Source organism: Dromaius novaehollandiae, unplaced genomic scaffold, assembly GCF_036370855.1.
Source record: "Dromaius novaehollandiae isolate bDroNov1 unplaced genomic scaffold, bDroNov1.hap1 HAP1_SCAFFOLD_31, whole genome shotgun sequence".
Lineage (NCBI taxonomy): Eukaryota > Metazoa > Chordata > Aves > Casuariiformes > Dromaiidae > Dromaius > Dromaius novaehollandiae.
The window spans coordinates 2238571-2259522 of record NW_026991289.1 but is presented as its reverse complement, the minus strand read 5'-3'; the positions used below and the strand labels follow the sequence as shown (position 1 = coordinate 2259522).

The 20952-nt window shown below is 53.5% G+C and overlaps 1 protein-coding gene across 1 annotated transcript; it reads right to left on the bottom strand.

Annotated features, from left to right (window-relative positions):
• Positions 1 to 1817: 1817 nt before the first annotated feature.
• On the bottom strand, positions 1818 to 2750 carry LOC112996761 (olfactory receptor 14A16-like). Its single transcript, XM_026122421.2, has one exon. It carries the CDS (start codon positions 2748 to 2750, stop codon positions 1818 to 1820), a length of 933 nt encoding a protein of 310 aa, XP_025978206.2.
• Positions 2751 to 20952: the final 18202 nt, after the last annotated feature.

Below are 20952 nucleotides of genomic sequence, written 5' to 3'. Positions count from 1 at the left end.
GCCCTGGGGACAGAGCTGCCTGCTCCGAGCTGGTGCACAGAGACCTGCTTCTCATTCTCATTTCCTATTTCTGAATGCTGCCCTGCTTTTCTCCTGGGACATCCCTGCTGCCCAGAGAGCCTTTCCCCAGGTCACTGCGTCCATGCTGGCCTGGCTGTTCCTGCACCCCTGCCCTGTGCTCCCTGCAGGGCCTCAGGCTGGCGGTGCTGCTCTGCAGAGTGAGCGGCTGTGGGGCCACGGGGTGACTCCTGACTCAGCTCTGGCCATGCTGGTCGGGACAGGAAGCAGACCCAGCCAGACAGGGCTCACCACCACCACTGATATTGCTGGCACGTGTCTGTGCTCATGGATGGTGCTCAGAGGGACCCAGGACATTTGCAATGGCAGGAGATGTGTTTGGGTGGGCACTAGCTCCAGCCTGTGGTGTTCCACTGAGGGTGCAGGAATCACTCTCCAGTGCCCCTTCCCTGGGCCCCCTGGGTCCCCACTGCTTCTCCAGGGGTTGCAGAGCCCTTGTTTCCCCATGCCCACCTGGATTTAGTGCTCTACCTTCTGGTTACTGCACCATGGACCATCCCTCATTCTGTGAGGCTCCACTCACTGCCCCCTCAGGCACATGCTGTCCCTGGAGATCCCCTGAGCTCTCCCGGGGAATCAAATTCCCCTCCAGAAGGATGGGCATCTCTCATCAGCACGGTCACCTGTGGGACAGCCCCAGGCAGGCAATTCAGAGACCATTCCCCATCTCCACTGGTCACTGACAGATGAACCCTGAATCCAGCCCTCAGTCCCTAACAGATCACCCGGGGACTCTGAGCTCGTCTCCTGGCTCCCATGGAGTTCACAAGCAGAGCAGCAGGCCCTTTTGTGGTGCAATTCCTTGGGCGTAAATTTGACTCCATCTTCTGAAGAAAGGCCAGACTTCAGGCATGTCACGGGGGAGATGCTCTTTTATTACAGAAATCTTATTCTGGAGGCCAGGTCTGGCATAAGGGTGCCCATTGCCTGCTCCTGCCTGTACTTCCAGGACATCTGCACATGGATGCACAACCCTACCACCACCAGGTTATGAGAACTCCTGGGCCATGTACACATGGGAGCACAGCAGGACAGTGTGGAAATGAGGAGAGGAAACCTTGAAAACAGAAAGTCTCACTGCTGTGTCGATGTATCTCCAGGAAAGCTGCAGCCTCCACATAGAGGCTGCAGCAGGGCAATGGCTGCTGTGGCAGAGGGGGGAGGTACTGAGGAGCAGAAGGTCTGTCCCCACAAGCTGCTGCCTGACTCTCTTCCCCTTCTCTCCTGCTCTGCTTGGAGTGTTGGAGCTGTGTAGAGGAAAGGGACCAGCCCACAGTGACACCTGGCTGTCACCCTCACAGGAGAGGGGTGTGCGATCACACCCTGACAGTGCCCAGGGAAGCTGAGCTCTCCTAATGGACATGGGACCCATGGTCTCCTACTACCTGTACTCATCCGAGCCTGACTGTGCCCCTGAGCTCCCTTGGTGTCAGTGCCAAAACAGACACTGCAAAGGGAAACTCTCCTCATTGCGTGGGGGACATCCGAGGGAGCTCAGACTAGCGGGTGCTGAGGTTCCCCCATCTCTGCTGATGAAGGGGGAAGCCTGGCTCCCTGCTTCAACATGGTCTCTGGGTCAGATTCGGGAGAGGAATTGCTGAGGAGAAGCAGGAAGAATCCAAATGCTTTTCTTTCAAGATGAATATAGTATAGAAATATAAGACAAAAAGAAATGAACAATCCATAGCCTTGACCAAAAATATCCTGAGAATGATGAGGTGATGCACAAGGGATGGTTATTAGTGCTGACATTGTACCAGCTGAATCATTTTCCTCAGTGCATCCTTGAGCTCCTTGTTCCTCATACTGTAGATGAGCGGGTTCAGTGTTGGAGGCACCATCGAATACAGAACGGCCACCACTAGATCCAGGGATGGGGAGGAGATGGAGGGGGGCTTCAGGTAGGCAAACATTGCAGTGCTGACAAACAGGGAGACCACGGCCAGGTGTGGGAGGCACATGGAAAAGGCTTTGTGCCGGCCCTGCTCAGAGGGGATCCTCAGCACGGCAGTGAAGATCTGCACATAGGACAGCACAATGAAAACAAAACACCCAAAGACTAAAAAGATACTAACCACAAGAAGCCCAGCTTCCCTGAGGTAGGAGTCTGAGCAGGAGAGCTTGAGGATCTGGGGGATTTCGCAGAAGAACTGGTCCACGGTGTTGCCTTGGCAGAGTGGTATTGAAAATGTGTTAGCAGTGTGCAGGACAGCAGTGAGAAAACCACTGCCCCAGGCAGCTGCTGCCATTTTGACACAAGCTCTGGTGCCCATTATCGTCCTGTAGTGCAGTGGTTTGCAGATGGCAACAAAGCGGTCATAGGCCATGACTGTGAGAAGAAAATACTCTGCCGTGAACAAGAATACAACAAGGAAGACCTGGGCAGCACATCCCAAGTAGGAAATGGCCCTGGTGTCCCACAGGGAATTGGCCATGGATTTGGGGACAGTGGTGGAGATGGAGCCAAGGTCGAGGAGGGAGAGGTTGAGGAGGAAGAAGTACATGGGGGTGTGGAGGTGGTGGTCGCAGGCTACAGCTGTGATGATGAGGCCGTTGCCCAGGAGGGCAGCCAGGTAGATGCCCAGGAAGAGCGAGAAGTGCAAGAGCTGCAGCTCCCGTGTGTCTGCAAATGCCAAGAGGAGGAACTCACTGAGGGAGCTGCTGTTGGACATTTGCTGCCTCTGGGCTTTGGAGGACTGTCTGAGGAGGAAAAAGATACTGACAAGTTAGGAGTGATGTTGAACAAAACTCACAGCATTTCTCAGAGCAGCTCCCCTCATGTCCTTTCTCCTTACCAGGAGGACAGCTGTCAGCTGGATTAGGTGAGACTCCTGAAACCCTGGTTGGCTCAGTTCCAATCCAGTTGGCTGGGGACCCACGTGACCACCCAGCACATGCATAATTCATTGCTCTTGATACACCTTAACCACATAGTATGTGACAATAACTGCAGGAACACTTTGTATGGACTATTTACAAATGTCTTAGCTATGCACAATCGGATCACTTTTGCAGCAAGGACACCTCAGGACACCCCACCCAGGATGTTTATCAACACATTTCAGCATACAAATTGGACTAGACACAGCAGGGTTTGCCACTGGGGAATTTCTAGAACCTTCAGAAATTCCCACCTGCAAGGCTGCCATAACTCTCAGTCAAATACTTAATTGCCTAGGTCCAGTCAAGCACCTAGTTTCAAGGTGGTCCATGCTCTCATGGCAACCTATTCTCTCATCTGTGCAGATGACTGGCCAGGAAATTCTTGGACCAGGCAAGGAGCTAATGACCAAAGTGCTCGGGGTGTGCACACAAGCGTAGCCCTGGTACCCAGCCAAACCACAAGTATGACTCCAGAACAAGACTGATTTTTCATATGTGAAACTCATCTGTAACTTCAGTCCCTTAGCCCAAAGACCCACAGGCTAGGAGGGGTCTTGGACCCCTCGCTCCCATGCAAACACCTCCAGATCCAGGGCATGCAGGAAAGCCTGCATCTTACTCAGCTGTGCACATCCCCCTGCAGAGGAGGTTTTGCTCTCAGCCCCTCTGTCAGGCAGTGGTAAAATGGGCACATACAGGAGAGATGCACATCTGCTCTCCTGGAGCCTGGACTGCAAAGGAGGTGTCTCCTGCCCTGGATGCTGTGGCCTTGAGGGCAGAGGGTCTGCTGGGTGGCAGAGGGGACACGGGAGCTTGCTCAGGGGAAGGCATCTGCATCGTAGAAACTGTCAGGGAATTGCCCACATCCACCCTCCCACAGCCTTTGCTGTGAAAAGTTTCCTCCCTTTCATGCATCATATTGCTGCTGCCTGGCACTGTCCTGGGGCAGATACCTTCAGGTTTGCAGGTGCTAAGCAACAGCTAAGGCCAACCCTGAGGAGGCTAATAAAGATTATGGTGGTGCTGCTTGTAGGCAGAGGGGTGGCTGAAGGGATTTGCTGAGGTTCCTAGCAGACCTTTCTATCTCTCAGTGAAGCAGTTCAGGAGTCACAGTTACTTGTCTAAACTAAACAACTCTGTTTCCATTGCAGCCCTGTCAAAAGATGGGGAGATTTAAGCACAGACTCAGGAAGGAAAACTCTGCCCTTCACAGGTATGACCAGCATATAACTTCCTCGTGAAAAGTCCCCTTCAGAAAATGTCCTGGGGGTGAGCTGGAGCTGAGAGCAGCCCTGAGCCATGCAGCACCCTCTCAACAGGAGAACAAACCTGCCCTGATGCAGGTCGCTCCTTCCACCCACAGCTTCCTCCTGCAGCACCAGCACCCTGGGGCACAGGGACACTGCTCTGAAATGCAGCGTTGCGCAGACCTGGGTGCCCTTCCTGCCTTCACACCCCTGCATCATCCCCTGAAGAATGTAGCTGTGATGCCCTGTCAATCTGACGGTGTGGCTGGGAATGTCTGCTCTAAAACACCACCTGCTCGAAAGAGGAGAAGCTGGGAGAGCTGCTCTGACAGACCCTCTCCGCTGTGGAAGGTGCCAGCTTCAGAAGAAACCTCCAGCAACCACAGCAGCATTGCCCCGCAGCCAGAGACTTACTGTGTCAAGGGTGTTGAAGAGTTCCCCTCACAGTGAGCTCTTGGCTGTCCTTCCATTCCTGACTGTCTTTAACTTCTGAGTCGCTCATCTCATCCTGGCACCTGCAGGCAGCACCCTGAGTCTTGCTGCTCCTTTAAGAGGAGGTGCACCTGGACAGAGCTGTCTCTCTGTAGCGCCTGCCAGGTTGCCATGGGCTTCTGCAGTCCCAGGAGCCAGGCCCAGCTCAGGAGCAGAGGCCCAGCTGAAGATGTGACTTGCTCTGTGCCCTCTGCACCCTCAAGATATTCCCAGGGCTCCAGGGTTGACAGTTCCTGAAAAGCAGTAGGGTTGCCCAAGGGAAATGTCCACTGAAATAGCCTAAAATGATCACCAATGGTCCCTCCCTAAACAGTGGAGAGAGACTGATTGCAGTATTGCAGTTGCTCTCACCAGAGGGTGGTTACCTGAGAGAGGTGGAAATGTCTCACTCTAGAAGGCCCTTCTCCCATCTCATAAAACAGGACACCTGCCAAAGACAAGAAGCGAGTTCACTGACTCATGCTTCAGAGAGTGATTTAGAGGAAGAAATCAATGCATCTAATGTCCATTGAGAAGCCCCTTGGCATGGACTGGCATTCAGGCTCCCATGCGCTCCACAAATGCACAGGAGGTGGCATTCCCCTTGCCCAAGCTTTGTGGGGCATAAAATGGGTGTCTGCAGGCAATCTCTTTTTCTAAGCTCCCACTGTGATCAATGGAGATGAAGGGTGGGTGCCAGTTGTTTACACACACACACTTTTGGAGATTTGAGGTGCCAGAGGTGATCCAAAATGCATGCCAGTGTGCCTTGCTCTGATGGAGCAACTAGGAGACCCACATCCTTCTGGAGCATCAGGTGGGGGCCAGGTGGAGAATCTCCTTGGCCATCTGAAATGACACTTCATGTCTACTACTGCAAGAGCTCCCCTCACGCTGAAGCTGAAATATATGCAGATTCCAGCATTGCAAATACCTAATGTAATTCAGGGCAGATACTTGATTTAATGCAATGACAAGAGGCCTGCAGGACTGTCAAATGCATGGGGTGTCCAGCAGAACCACCATGTTTCTAGCAGGTGCAGCACGGGATCTAAAGGAAGAGCATGCCCTTTTGGAGTGGTTGCTGGGCAAGTGCCCTAGGGCATCTCAAGTTTCCTACCTGTTCCTAGACAACGGATCCCCACGGCTGCCTTTAGGCAAAGTCCATGCCATCTACATCCAAGCATGGCACCAAGATGGAAGGTGCATCACACCAAGGTCTGCACGCGTATGCCTATACTCTCAAAGCCTGCTTGTTTTCCTCTCCCTAAGTCTTTTCTCATTCCCAATGATAGGAACAGGGACTGTGTTAGATTCAGCTGCAGCATGGCTGGATCACAGGCTCTTTGGGCCCAGGGACTTTCTCAGGGCCACCTTGTCCTTCCTGGATATCCAGTCACTTCCATCACAGGCCCCAACGTGCTGCAAAGTCACCTTGGGCACAGATGCTACAGGCTCAGCTCAGGCACAAAACACCTCTCCTGTAATGGCTACATGGCCCAGCTCTGTTTCTCTCTCACATTGGGTACTGCAGGGTTTGCTCCCTTAGTGGGTGCCTAATATCATAACATTTCTATCTCCTATCTATGCTGGCAGGTCTCTATGCTGAACTTTGGCCTTTGCATACACGGTGTCCTTAGCTCTTGGGAACAGGTTTCACAGCAACAACGCTGTGCTCAGCCCTGGTGCCACAGCTGAGGTTCTGCGGCCCAAATATACACAAATGCACATAGCCTGGGCCACAAAACAAGAGGAAGGGGAGATGCACAAGCTGTTGCAGAACTACAAAAGCAACCTTAATCAACCCGAGGCAGTCTGTGGATCACAGATCCCAGCTCCTATGGGGAGACTTTAATCTCTCCAGCATATGCTGGGAGGGCAATGCCACAGGGTAGAAAGAGTCCAAGAGTATTCTGGAGGGTGTGGAGGACACCTTTTGAGCACAGCTAAGCCAGATAGGTCAGCAAGGGTGACAGGAGTGTGTCATGGACTGAGTCTTCTCCGATCCCATTTCTAGGTAAACAAAGGAGAAGAAGGTGAGTGGGAACAGTAAGCAAAGACTTACTGAGGGGAAATGATGCTTCACCAACCTGATGGTCTTCTGTGTTAAAAGCACTGTGTACCTTGACTTTAGGAAGGCTTTTGACACTTTCTCCCACAGTATACTTGCATACCAGTTAATATGCAAGTTAGTCAGACAGCAGTGTGCCTGGGCAGCAAGGAAGGCCAACTGCCTGAAACAGGCTGAAAGCCTCCGACAGACCTGGTGTCTTTGTCCCCTATGGCTGTTGTCTCTGCCACCAAGGCCTATGAGTAGACACCAGGGCCTCATTGTCCTCTTGTCTCCTGGGGAGCCCAGGAGGTCTCATGTCATTGTCCTGCATTCAACATTGCACACCCCCACCCTCACACTGCCCCAGGAAGAGCCATGGAAAACATGTGGGGGAAAGGATCTCCCTTCCCAGGGCCTCAGTGTCCATGCTTGGCCATTTTGCTTGAAAAACACGTCAAGGGTTAACATGGTATCAGAGCCACCTGCACATTTCCTTTGCCTACCTGTAATCAGTGATTACAGTTTTCTGCTCTGATCAGCCCCCAGTGAGTCTTTGCTGGTAATGGCCCTCAGAGGGATCTATTAATGCTCTACAACAGTTTGGGATTTGCTTCTGACTTTGACTTGAATATTTTGCTCCATCTCCTCGCAATAGCTGAGGTTCACAGACTCAGCGCCAAATACACCATGGGGCTCATTACAATGCCAAAAGCCCTGATGAACCACATCTCTCCCTATAATTTTCTTTGTCTTGCATGGCTAATTGGAGAGGTTTCAGGAGTATAGCTGAAAGATGGAAACTTCAAGAATATATAAGTGTTTCTGCTTTTAAAGGTATTATTATTATTATTATTACTATTACTATTATTATCAAGCTTTCAGGATAAGTGACAGCAACATTCTGCAACTGCTGTCAAAGGGTGTCTCTTTATGAAGTCTGGACATGTAGGAAAAGCAGTGCCCCAGAGGTCAGACACAGTATGGACAATCTTCCTCCCCATCTCCCAGCCCTGCCATTGCTCTCGTCAGTCACCTGGGACTTGTATCACTCTGGTTAAAAGCTACCCTTGTTCCAGTGAAGCCTGTAGCTGGATGTTGCAGCTCATATGTCCCAATTCCCACCTGTTTGCCTTAGAGAACTAGCTGCAAATAGACACAGAAGAATTTTTCTTAATTGCAGGAGAAAAAAATAAAGTTTGATACAGTTCCTTAAAGATAATTACACACCTCAACTGTTTGCTAAGTCCCAGCTGCCTCCAATGAGGTTCACTCTTCACAAGGGATAGCCTGACTAGAAATCTTTTGGATAGACAGAAACAGAATGAAGGAGTTGCCCAGAGGAACAAACTACTGAAAGACGGAGCAAGCTTTAAACTCACGGAAATGGAAATCAGCAGCTCGGTATGCGAATGAACAGAGTGATGGAGTTACAGTGTTACAGTGCCCAGATAGTGTGCTGCAAAGGTGATGCTGGAAACTGTCAATTTAATCAGGACATGGGGACATACAAGCGAGAGCCACATGGCTCCTGGGGGTCCTGGGCTGTGCTGAGGGCTGTGCTGCTCTTGCGGATCCCAGACCAGGCTGTGTTTCTGTACAAAAGTCTGGAAAACACTCTCTGCAAGCCCCTAGAAAGGAGGGATCTTCCTGAGTGTGAAAAGCAACCCATGCAGGACTCAGGCATGTCAAGGGAAACCCATCCCACCCACACCAAACCCACTGCTCTCCCCAGAGACCTCCCTGGGGCCTTGGACCAGGAGCAGGAGGGGGTGTGGGGGCATGTCCACATCCCAGCCTAGTCTCCATCAGGCCTTCAGCTACAGAACGTGTCACAGCTTCAAGTGAGCTCTCTAAAGCAACACTGCCCATGTCCCTGGTGCACAGAGAAGACTTTGGGTAGACACCCAGGAGAGAGGGGAGAGAAAGGGTAGAGACCTCAGGGTGCAGAGCTGGGCTTACAACATCACAGAGGTGTTGCCACAGGCTGGATAAGCAACCCAAAGAAGCAAATGAGTCCTTCCTTTTGCAGTGACTTGGAAAGCCCCATCTCTGACAGTATTCAAGGGGGATGGAGTCTCCCTTCTGCAAGATTTGCAGAGCTGGGAGCTGGTCACCTCACAAACTTCCGAATGATCCCAAATGCAGGTCCTGAGGCACTGCACTGCCTTACAGGCTCTGCACTGGAGCCTGGACAGCAGCACTGCAGTGTGTGGGCATGTCCTGAAAAACCCAGGGTCAAAAATGTGAGATATCCAGGGTGCCAGGGCTGCACATCCCAAGTGAGACAGTGTCCTGCAGGGAGTTCAGGATGCCAGGGAATGTACCCAAGGGAGAAGCACTACCTTGAGGTGACACGGAAAAGCCTATGGACCAACTCACGTCAAAGATGAGAAACAGCTTTCCCCAGGCTCAGCCAAAAAGAAAGCAGGGCAAAATTCATGGGAAATGGGAAACCCCCTCAAATTTGCTACCTGGGCTGGCCCATGGCAGGGACCACGGTCCTGGAGAAAGTCCCCTGCATGATGCACGTTAATGCAGGTTCTGTTCTGATGCATGTTCTGTTCTGGCATATCCTCTCTATCTTAAGCACTGCAGATGGAGAAACCTTGTTGAGGACTTTTAAAACTTTGGTGCCTAGAGGAGGAAGGCCATGTCGTGTCCCATATTGTCCTACATCCTACTTTGACCAAAAGAGCAAACCACAGCAGAAAACAGTTTTGAGGCTCACCAAAGCATCTCAGCCTGTGGCCATGCTTTGTGCTGTTTGATCTCACCTGACTTTGACCTTAGCTTTGAAAAATGCCAAACCTTAAACCAGCCCTGAAGCCCTGGCTTCCCGCACAGCTCTGCCCAGGGCAGAGACATGTCAGTGCAGGGGTGCAGAAGTGACTTCTCCAGTGCCCTATTTTAGATATTTCACAGCCTTTGGCACCATCTGGAGACATTCCTGAAGGATTTATCAGCAAGTCTGGAAAATAACTGGGGTGAAGGGAGGTGACTGCTTCCCAGGATGTGAGGGGGAAATCTCTCTGCTCTCTCCCTGGCTGTGCCATCTCCATGGCAGTGACCTCCTGAGCTCCCTGATGACACGAGCTGAGGTCACACTGGGATGTGCCACCTCACACAGAGGTCTCCCTGGTGCCACAGGGGTACCCTCACTTCCCTGCAAGGCCTGGTCACTGCTGGGCACCGCTCATGTGCTGCCTGCCACTGCCCTTTGGAGCCACTCTGTGGCAAGGAGAGGGGATGGGAGCCACACTGGGACCCCTCAACGAGAGGCAGAGAAGCAGGGGCACATCAGAGAGTGTTGTGTAATGAGACAGCAAGAACATCCTTCCTCCTCGTTTGGAGAGGTGAGCCAAGGGCAAGAGGACAAGGAAGATGGAGGACTGCGAGACCACCACCATCAGCCCAGACCACAGTTCCTTGTTCCCAACGCTCCTGCAGCTCTCCACCAAGGGTAAGGGCTTTGGGAGCTCCTTCCTGAGGGGTCGCACAGAGACTAACTGTAAAATGGGCTGTGGATCGTGGGCTGTAGGAATGGCTGCACACGGCTGCGGGTTGCCACCAGAGCCTTTTTGTAGAGTCCTGACTGGCTGGGGGGACAATGTGGCAGACAGGACTCCTGGGTCCTGGGGCTCGGCCCTAAGCCCCAAGGATCCTGTGAGGGCTGGGGACAATCCATGGCCAGGTTTCTCTGGGAGTGGGTCCCCCTTTGGGATCTGGCTCTGAGAGGAAAGGGGTGCTGCATCCCAGAGGCTGGGGTATCCTGCAGTTCCATGGGGCTCTCAAGAGCCTTCTGAAAATGCCCTTGTTGGAAATGGATCCTTCACCTTGTAACAAATCCTAGTAGTCTACTTGTTTGGGAGAACCTCTGTTCTTCCCCATGGATCATCTTCTGCCTTCGTTTTGGCAGAGCATGTTTTGGGCAAGGAGATGCCATCTTCAGATGGTCACAGCCCCTGTCCTCCTGCAAATAGGGGTCAAACCTCTGCAGCCAGAAGACAGCATGCTTGGGAAAGCAGCTCGGGAACAGGTGGGGGTGCCAGTGCCACTCCATAAGTCCTGGCTGATCCCAAGCATTCTTCTTTAAGTCACAGTGGGCAGTGCTGGGGTGAGTCCATCAGGGCCATCTACCCCAGCCCTCCTCCAGGCCCTACACCACCAGCAGGCCCAGAGCTGCTCTCTCCATCACTGCCCCCCATCACTGCCCTGTACCCCCATGGGCTCCTCACCCTCTGGAGCGACTGCTGGAGCCCAGCCCGGCCCTGCAGAGAGCAGCCCCTGCCTGGCCACGGCCCAGCACTGCTGGGCGCAGCGCGAGGGCCGCTGAGCCCCGGGGCTGCGGCAGGCAGGCTGCCAGGGTCCCAGAAGACAGAGGCTCCTGCCCTGCCCTGCCTGGGGGCAGCAGGACACTGCCTGTGGGCTCTGCCGCCCCAGCCATGCCCAGGGCCCCCGCACCGGCGCCACAGCCGGCACCAGCACTGGCCCCGGGGCTGCTTCCCCGCACCCGGCACGGCCCCCGGGCGCAGGGCAGCCAGGAGCCCCGTGGGGCCCCTGCGGCAGAGCCCAGACCCTGTGGGGCAGTGACCAGGCCCCGGGGCCCCGCACTGCCCAGGCACACGGTGCCGGGCTGCCCCCAGGCCCCGCCGCGCCCCCCCACACCCCGTGCTGCCGCCCACAACATGGCGCCCCACCGCAGCGCAGGGGGCGGGGGGAGGCAGAGCTGGCCAGCAGGGCAGGAGGCTGAAACGTTTCCCCGGCAACGCCTCAGTGCTGCCTCCTATTGGCTGGTGGGAGAAGGAGGGTGGGCTGGACTTGACTGATGGCTCTGTCAGCCAATCGGAGTGCAGCATGTGGAAAAACCCGGATCTGGGAGCAGGGCGGGATCAAAGCAGGAGCGAGGGGGCGGGTGAGAGCGGGTGTGAGCGGGGCTGGTGGGGCTGTGGGTGCGTTCCGATGGCGGCGGGTGCCCTCCCGCCGGGGCGGGGGCAGCGGTGCTGCCCCGGGACTGCTTTCCTCCCGGAGCTGCAGCGGGGGCTGGTGGGGCCGGGAGCACGGGACAAAGCGCCCTGGCCCCGGGGGAGCTGCCCTGCGAGCCAGACGTGCCGGCTGCCCCCGAGCAGCTGGGCCAGGGGGCTGGGGGGGGTTGGGGGCAGGAAGCTTTGCCCCTGCCCTGGGTCGCAGACCTGCTGTCAAGCATTTCCCAGAGCTGCTGCTTTGGGGCAGTAACTGGTCCGTAATGGGTGTTTTGCTGCACTGTGATCGTTGTGAGGTCCCGGGGTGAGTCCTGGCGGCCGCTCAGGAGCTGGCTGAGCCTTGGGGGAGGCAGGGGAGCTGCAGGCAGCAATAGCCGCATGGCCGGGCTGTGGGCAGGGAGGTCACAGCTGTCTGCGAGAGCTGGGCCAGGAGGTCATCACTGCCAAATCAGCTCTTGCTCAGTAGCTGCCAGGCTAGCAGGAGGCACGTGACTCAGCTGTTGATGATGAGGTCACTTCTGCCAGAGTAGCTGATAGGCCAGCAGCAGGAGCAAGGCTTGGCTGTTGATGGTGAGGTCATTTCTGAGTGATGAACTGATTGGACAGCAGCAGAGCTGTGGCTGGAAAGGTGCTTGTGAGGTCACTTCCAGCTGAGCAGTTGATGGGGCAGCAGCAGGTCCACGGCTGGGACATGTGCTTCGGAGCTCACTTCTGCCTGAGCAGCTGATAAGCCAGGATTCGGCTGATGGCTGGGGAAGTTATAGTGAGGTAACTGCTGTCTCAGAAGCTCATAGGCCAGTGACAGGCACATGGCTGTGAAGGTGCCTGTGAGGTTCCTTCTGGGTGAGAAGCTGATAGGCCAGCAGCAGGCTCTGGAGTGGGGAATGTGCTGGTGAGGTCAGTTGTGTGTCCGTCTGTGATAGGCCAGTAGCAGGCCCATTGCTGGGAACTGACTTTCCTCCAGAGCAGCAGGTCGGCTAGCAGCAGGCATGTGGTGGAGTAATTTTTGTGAGCTCACCTCTGTCTCAGTGCCTGATAGGCTGTGTGGAGGCACACTGCTGGGAAAGTCGCTTATGAGGTCACCTGTCTCTGCAAGGCTCACACTTGGCTGATGGCTTGGGTATTTGCTTGTGAGGTCACTTCTACCTGAGTCCCTGGTAGACCAGCAGCAGGCAGATGGGTGTGGAAGCAGACTGTGAGGTCTTCTTGGTCAAAGTAGCTGGTAGGGCAGCAGCATGTTATGGCATAGGAAATTATTTTAAAGAAAACTTGTGTCTCTGAAGCCCATAGGCCATCAGCAGGCACCTGGTGGTGGGAGCAGCTGCTGTTAGGCCAGGAGAAGGCCCATGGCTTGGATGTTGGTGGTGAGGTCACTTCAGGGTTTGGTGAGTGTGCCAGGAGGAAGGATTGACACCTGCAGAGCTCTACAGCACTACAGAAATGCAACTAATAAATCAAGCAGAAGTAGGCAATAATGTTCCATACCATCTGACACCAGTTTTATTCCATTCTGTTATCATGGATTAGTAGTGCTACATTTAAAATGTGGGTGATGTTCTCTGCTAAATGTAGATGTGGAGTTTGACTATGTACTTCTTGCTAAGTACTGGCTTAGAGTCTGCTACCAGTGGGCGAGGGAGTCCAGCTAGAATGTTTATGCTGCTAAATGAATGAAGTGCTGGTGTGAGCAGTGACATTAGTAATCTCTGATTTTATTTGCTGAGTGCTGCAGAAAATTCTGTCCCATCCAAATACCAGGGGGCTTCTGCAATTGTTCTCCAAGACCTGAAGGACATCTCTGTCCTTGGATTCCTGGAGGTGGGAAGTGAGCAGGCGCAGGGCTGTGCCTGGCTGTTGAGAGGAAGTGCCTGTTGCAAGGCCTTGGGGGACTAGATGAAAACTGAAGGGCTGGAGAGTTGGTCTGTGTGTGTTTTGGGACCCTTGGGGGTGCCCTGTCTGCTGCCATGTGTGGTGCTGTGCCCTGTGTGTCCCTGCTGCAGAGGCACGTGTTGGCTGGCCACCCTCTGTGAGGTGAGGGGTGGGGGTGCAGGTTGTCACAGCGGTGGGGTGCCCTGTGGTGGGGACAGGAGATGGCCCCAGTGTTGTGCTGCTCATCGTGGGAGGAGGTTTGTGGAGAGAGCAGTGCTGTGCTCCCAGGGCCCTGCCTGCCATCATGGTGTCCTTCTGGGAGACCTGGGGTGGGGACCATTGGTGACCGTGTTCCCTCCTTGGAGCATCCTGGTGCAAGCCAGGGATGCTCACAGTTTGCTGCTTTCTGTCAGCTGTGGTTCAGGCTTGCAGTTTCTGAAGCTCTTGATGCTTTCCTGAGTCTTTGGGATTGTACGGACTCTTCTGGGGAAAGTCATCTTCTCACTCCTTGATGGCTTTCTGTTGAATCTGCACCCTCATGGCATCTTCCCATCCCAGACCCTCATCCATTCCAATCCATCAGAGAGACAGGGAGTAAATCAAAGCAGTCAGAGCCACTTCTTCGCCTTTTGCCTGCCCAGACCCTTGCAAACAGTGGAGATGCCACCTCACAAAAGTCAGGCCTCTCGGGGCGATGGGTGGCTCCGAAACACCTGTCCTTGATCAGCTGTGGAGGCAGGAAGATCCTCCTTGGGCTTCTCTTCTTGAGGCTGAACAAACTCAGCTCTCCCGGCCTTTCCTTATATGCCCCATGCTCCAGCCCTGACCATCTTGGTGGCCCTGTGCTGGACTCCCCTCCTGTGTGTTAGCGTCTTTCTGGAACTGGAGAGCCCAGACAGGACCTGGTATCCAGACATGGCCTCAGCTGTGCCCAAAAGAGGGGTAGAATGTCTCCGGTGGCCCTGCTGGCTGTGCTCTCACAAATACAGCTCAGCATGGAGGGGAGACATTGGTCCCTGGCTGTTGTGACTATGTAAGGCCAGCAGAACTGATACTAACCCTCTGATTCTTTCTTCTTAGGTTCCTCCGGTCATGTAGGCTGCCAGTGCAGTGCTAGAGCCCCCGAGGATGGAGGCAGGGTGCCAGGGTGTGTCCCTGTAGCTGTCAACACCTTTGCCACCATGGTGACCCCCTGGGAAAGCAGCTGCAAGTGAATGAGGTGAGGCTGCATATGGATGTGAAGGCTTCCATAAATGTGCCTTGGGGTGTGGGATCCCCTCCTGGTACCTCTGCTCTCCTGCAAATTCCTCCTCCTACAAATGCTGTTAGTGCTGGCCCGTGCAGCAAATGCTGTAGTGCCCCCTCCTTTTCCTAGATGGTTGTGCTTCCATACAGGATGAGTCAAAGGCCCTTATAATAAATGCCAGTACCACCTGTGTGCCTTTGTCTGTGTGCCTCAAAGCCTGCTTAGCTTGAAGTGAGGAAGTTTCACAGCTCTTGAGCTTCTGTCTCTGCAGAGAGCTCCTCTGTGTGTTCCCCTAAGCAATGGGTGTGTTCCCATCTGGTGATGGAGCTGGGACAGGCAGGCCCACTGAGGATTTCTCCTCCAGCAAATCTTTGCTGAAGGGAAAGGCTGTGGGGATTTGTCCTTCCTGTGGATTAGGTGTGGTGATCTAAAGAGCTGTGCAGGCAGGCAGACTCACAGCTGCGTCCAGCTGATGACCAGTTGTCTTGAAGTTACAGTTTATTTGTCCTGCCTTGAGGACGAACCCTGGGAAACTGCCGGTCCCCCTCCTGCTGCGGAGACCTGTCCCAATGGCCTTTGTGTCTGGACACAGTTTGTTGCTGGTAGCTCATGGGAGCTGCTCTGCTCCTGCCCTCCTGTTCTCTCCAAAGTGAGGGAGAGGAAGCAAGGGTGACGGGGCTGCAGGTGGGGAAAGCCTCACTTGAGCTGCTCATCTTCCCCAAAGGGGATAAGTGGTGAGAGACAGGCCACCCAGGAGCCACAGTTATAAGCATGACACATGGTCATATCTGCCCAGTGCAGCATGTCCAGGTTCCCTGAGTACCTCATAGGCCAGCAGAAGGTGGCAGGCCATGTAAGCAGCCCGGAGGAACATGGCTTGGATGTTGAAAGTGTGCCTGATGGGTGGCCTGTCAAGGACTGAGGTCTCCTGCTGGCCTTGGAGGTGCTGAGGCAGAAGGGAGCTCTCCGTCAGGATCCAAGCGGTGTGCCTGCAACTTGCCTGTCAGGTCCTGAGGATAAAGTGACCTCACAAGCACATACCCCACCCATGGGCCTGCTGCTGCTGACCTATCAGGTAATGAGGCAGAAGAGATCCCAAAGTCCACACTGAACTGGTTAACCAGGTTCTTGCTGATTAGGAGAATGCACAGAGCCGACATCACCAGAACCTTTCCCAGCCTAGAGCCTGCTGATGGCCTGTCAGCTCCAGAGAAAGAAAGAACCTCACAAGCAGCATGCAAGGCACGTGTCTTCTGCTGGCCAGTCAGTTTCACAGTTGCCTGACATGTGACCTAACAGGCACAGGTACCATTCCGTTCCTTTCCATGGTTTCTAGGCTGACTTTGAGGTCACTTGTTCCTCTGTACAGGATAGGCCAGCAGCAGGTACATTGCTGCTGTTTGCGTGTGTGAGGTCATTTGTGATTCATTATCTGACAGGGCAGCTGCAGACACATGGATTGGAGGTCCTTTTTGAGGCACTACCTGATAGGCCAGCAGCAAGTACATTTTTGCTGGTTGTCTTGGTGAGGTCAAGTTGTGCCTGAGACCCTAAAAGGCCACAGCATGCACATTGCTTTGGTGATGATGATGGTGAGGTCAATTGTTTCTCAATCCATGATCGGTGGAGAGCAGGCACATGGCTGCTGTGTGTTCTTGTGTGTCCTTTCTGCCTCCAGACCTCATAAGCAAGGATCAGGCCCAGGGTTTGGATGCAGATGGTGAGGTCCCTTGGCCTCAGTACCTCTTTGGCCAGCACAGGCATATTGGTGCGATTTGTACTTGTGAGGCCACTTGTGCCTCAGTAGCTGATTGGCCAGCACAAGGAAAATGCTGCTGGTTGTTCTCCTGAGCTCACGTCAGCCTCAGGACGTCCTAGGCCGACGGCAGGAAAATGGCTTTGGTGCATAGTGAGAGGACACTTCTTCGTGAGGAACTTACAGGCCAGGAGCAGGGACATGGCTGTTCTTTCTGCTTCTCAGGTCACTTGTGCTTCAGTAGCTGATTGGCCAGCAGGAGCACATGGCCTCAAAGATGACTGTGACATCAGTCCTGCCTCAATACCTGACAGGCCAGAAGCATGGGCATGGCTTTGAGCTAAGAAGAGGTCACTTCTGCCTCAGTCCCTCAGGGAAGGGAAGGCGAGGGAAGGGAAGGGATATCGCACTTCATTGACCGTGCAGGGAATGAAAAGGGAGGGTGGCTAGATTCCTTGGGACACCTGTAAGACGTCACTGTAACACAGGTATGTTGAGATTTGTGCAAATTTGGTCATCTAAAAATACAGTGCCTTATTGAAACCTGGTCACCCTGCTTTCCTCTATCAGTCGAGAGAGCTCAGCATCTGAGAGTGTGACTCACTCTGTGCAAAGAGTGAGGAGTGGCATGGAGAGCTGTGGGCAAGGGTGTGGTTTTGGGTCACTGGGAGAGACACAAAAATATCTTTTATAATGGTGCAGGCCTGATTATAACAGAAATGTTTAGAAAATGACATTAAAAATGAAACAAGAAAGAAATTGAAAAAAAGAGATTTAAAGCAAAGAACTATTTTGTTATACTGTCCAGCCTTTGCATTTGTTGTGTTCTTATTGTCTTTTGTGATTTTTTTTTTTAATGTAGTGGTCTTTTAATTTAGTGGGGTTTTTTTTGTTTTGTTTTTTGTTTTTTTTTTAAGGGATTTTCAGAACTGGGCTGGGATGCAGTCACAGGGTTATGGAGGGCTGGTGCCATTGCAGGTGCCCTGGTGCCCTCTGCCCAGCCTCCCTCTGCAGCTCCAAGGGGCTCCAGTCTCCTGCAGGTCCCCTGTGAGAGCTGCTAGGCCCAGGCAGATATCTCAGAGACACCAGGGCCTCTCCAAGTGCCACTGGGTGCTTGTGGTTGGACACCTGAGCTCTGCCTGGAAAGGTGAAGAACTGTTTTCAACATTTCAAAAACATGAGCACACTTTCATCAGCTCAAATGATTGACTAATTTTAATGTCAATGTTCTCCTATGGTGAAATAGTGGAAATCTTCAGGAAGGGTTCCCAGTGCAGCCAAGCTGATCTCCCAAGATGTCTGCCAGTTTTACTGAGTATTGGGGTGGACCATCCTTGTGTGTGGCAGATGCTGTCCTTAAAGACCTGATGGCTTTCCAGAGCTCCTGGGCCTTTCAGAGCTGCCTCCCATGGGATCCCCCACCAGTCCCCTGAACAGGCCCAGGTCTGTTCCTCTGAAGTCCAGGGTCTGTGCTCTGCCACTATCCTTCCTCACTCCACTCAGGATCTGGAACTCTACTTTTTCATGGTCACCGTAGGCAAGGCTGCCACTGCCTATCTCATCCCTGATCAGTTCCTCCCTGTTTGAAATTTCCAGATACAAAAAAGTATCATGAGTATTGTCCCATCATACACCTGTGCTAAGAAGTTGTCCCTGATGCCCTCCAGAAACCTCCTGGCCTGCTTGCACTTTGCTGCTTGCCCTTCCAGTTAATGTCTGGGACATGAAAATCACCACCACCACCCTAAGAACCAGGGCCTGTGATCCACAGACTTGTTCACATTGCTTAAAGGAGGCTGCATCCAAGCACTCACCCAAACCCTTGCTTCTTCCGTGGAAGAGCTCCACACATCTGAGCTGCCCCTTCACACAAAGGGCATCCCCCCTCCTCATTGTCCCCGACAGTCTCTCCTGAAGAGCTTGTACCCTCCAAGGAGAGACTGCCAGTCATGTGGGTGATCCCACCACATCTCAGTTATTCCAATGATGTTGCAGTCCTGTGACAGCTTGTGCTCCTGGCTGTGCCCCAGGCTGCAGGCATTTGCATCTATTTGGGCTGCAGAGCCTCAGCTGTGACACAGAGAACAGATTGGTCATGGTGAGACCTGTTCGCAAGAGCCAAGGACACCGTGTGTACGATGGTCCCACTTCCAAGCTAACACTTGCTGGCATGGATAGCAGATGGCAATGTAATGGTGAAAGGAGGTTCCCACTAAGAGAGCAAACCCTGCAGTGCCCAAGGCCAGGGAGGAACAGAGCTGAGCTGTGCTGAAATGGCAGGAGAGGGGGTTGCTGCCTCAGCTGATTCACAGCACCATGGGGCCTGTGGCAGAGGTGAACTGATCTCCTGGCAGGAGAAGGTGCCACTGAAGAAAGTCCCTGGGCCTGAACAGCCTGTGATCCAGCCACCTTGAGGTCATCATTAGCCCATTTCCTGTTTATAACATTCAGGGGTGAGAAGAAGTTCAGGGGGAGGAGAGCAAGAGGGTTTGATGTGCCTCCCATTTATGCAGCACACTTGAATGTAGCTGGGATGGACTTTGCCTAAAGGCAGTGGTGGGATCCAGTTGTTTGGGCACAGGTAGGAAACCTGAGAGGCCCTGGGGCACTGGCCCAGCACCAAAGGGGCATGGTCTTCCTGCGGCTGCCATGCTGTATGTGCTAGAGACATGGTTGTGCTGGACACCCCAGGCATCTGACGTGGTCCCTGCCTATGGCCTATCTTTATGTCATTAAATCACATGTCTGCACTGAATTCTGTTAGCTTTTTGGGCTGTAGAGGTCTGCCTGTGTCTCTGCTTCATAGTGAGTGGAGCTCTAGTGGTAGCAGTAGACATCCAGTGTCATTACAGATGGCCAAGGAAATGCCCCACTTGGCCCCCACCTGATGTTCTGGAAGGATGTAGGTCTTATAGTCGCTCCATCAGAGCAAGCAGACACTGGCACATGCCTTCAACCACCTCTGTCTCTTCACATGTCACCAGGTATTTGTGTATGGGCAACTGACTCCCACCCTCCATCTCCAGTGATTGAAATGGGAGCTTAGACAAGGAGCTTGCTTGCAGACACCTCTATTGTGCTCCCTTCAGCTTGGGGAAGGGGAATCTCAGCTCCTGTGTGTTTGTGGAGTTCATGGAAGGGATCTGAATCCCATTCCAGTCCAGGGGCTTCTAACCTGCTGTAAGATGCTTGAATGGACTCATCAGAATCAAAACCTGAACCACGTGTCAGTGAGCTCCCTTCTTGATCCTGTCTAGGTGTCCTGCCTAGTTAAGAGATGGGAAGAGGGGCTTCCAGAGTGGGACGTTTCCACCTCTTTCAGATAACCATCCTCTGATGAGACTAACTGTAATGCTGGGATCAGTCTTCCTTCAGTGCTTAGAGAGGGATCAGTGGTGATTATTTTAGTTTATTGTAGTGAACATTTCCCAGGAGAAGGGAGCACATGCGACAGAGAAATTTATATCTTCAGCTGGGCCTCTGCTCCTGAGTGGGGCCAGGCTCCTGGGATGGAGAGAGCTCATGGCAACCTGGCAGCACTGCCCAGACACAGCTGTGTGCAGGAGCAGCTCCTCTGCCAAGAGCAGCAGGGCTATGGGCACTGCCTGCTGCTGCTGACATGAGAGATGAGAGAAGGCAGAGAGAAGTGGAAGGCAGTGTGGAGTGGGAGGACAGAGGAGAGCTCCTTGTGGGAGAAATCTTCACAGCCCTTTGCACAGTAAGTCTCTGGCTGCAGGGCAGTGCTACTGAGGTTCCTGGAGTGGCCTTCTGAACCCATCCCATCCCATCTCATGACTGATAGGCTTTTTAAGAATTGCTCTCCCTGTTCTTCTAGTGCATAGGAGGAGGAGATGCTTCAGAGCAGGGATTCCTGCCACACCATCACAGGGACAGGGCATGCTGCTCCCGTCTGCCAGGGGCAGCTGCATGGGGGTGAAGCCTGGTTGTGCCCTCAGGTCTGTGCAGGGCTGTAATTCAGAGAAGTTCAGAGCAGTGACTCTGCCAGCTGTGCGGGTCAGCACTCAGCCTGCCCAGGGAGCTCCCTACGGTGCTGCAGGACAAAGCTCTGGGTGAGAGGAGCGACCCAGCAGGGCAGGTTTATTTTCCCACCGAGAGTGTGCTGAGTGGATCAGGGCTGCTCACAGCTCTAGCTCACACACAGGAGATGTCCAAGGAGCCTTTTCAAGAGGAATATCAAGAGAAGGGCTACTTGAAAGAGAAGGTGCTTTCCTTCAGGTGTCCGTGCTTTCAGTTCCCTAATTTTGTCACGGAGAAAAAAAGAAAGAGTTTTCTGTTTTGTCAAGGAACTGGGACTCCTGAATCTTCACTCTGAGAGATTAATAGTTTTGTGAGAAACCTCAGCAAGCCGC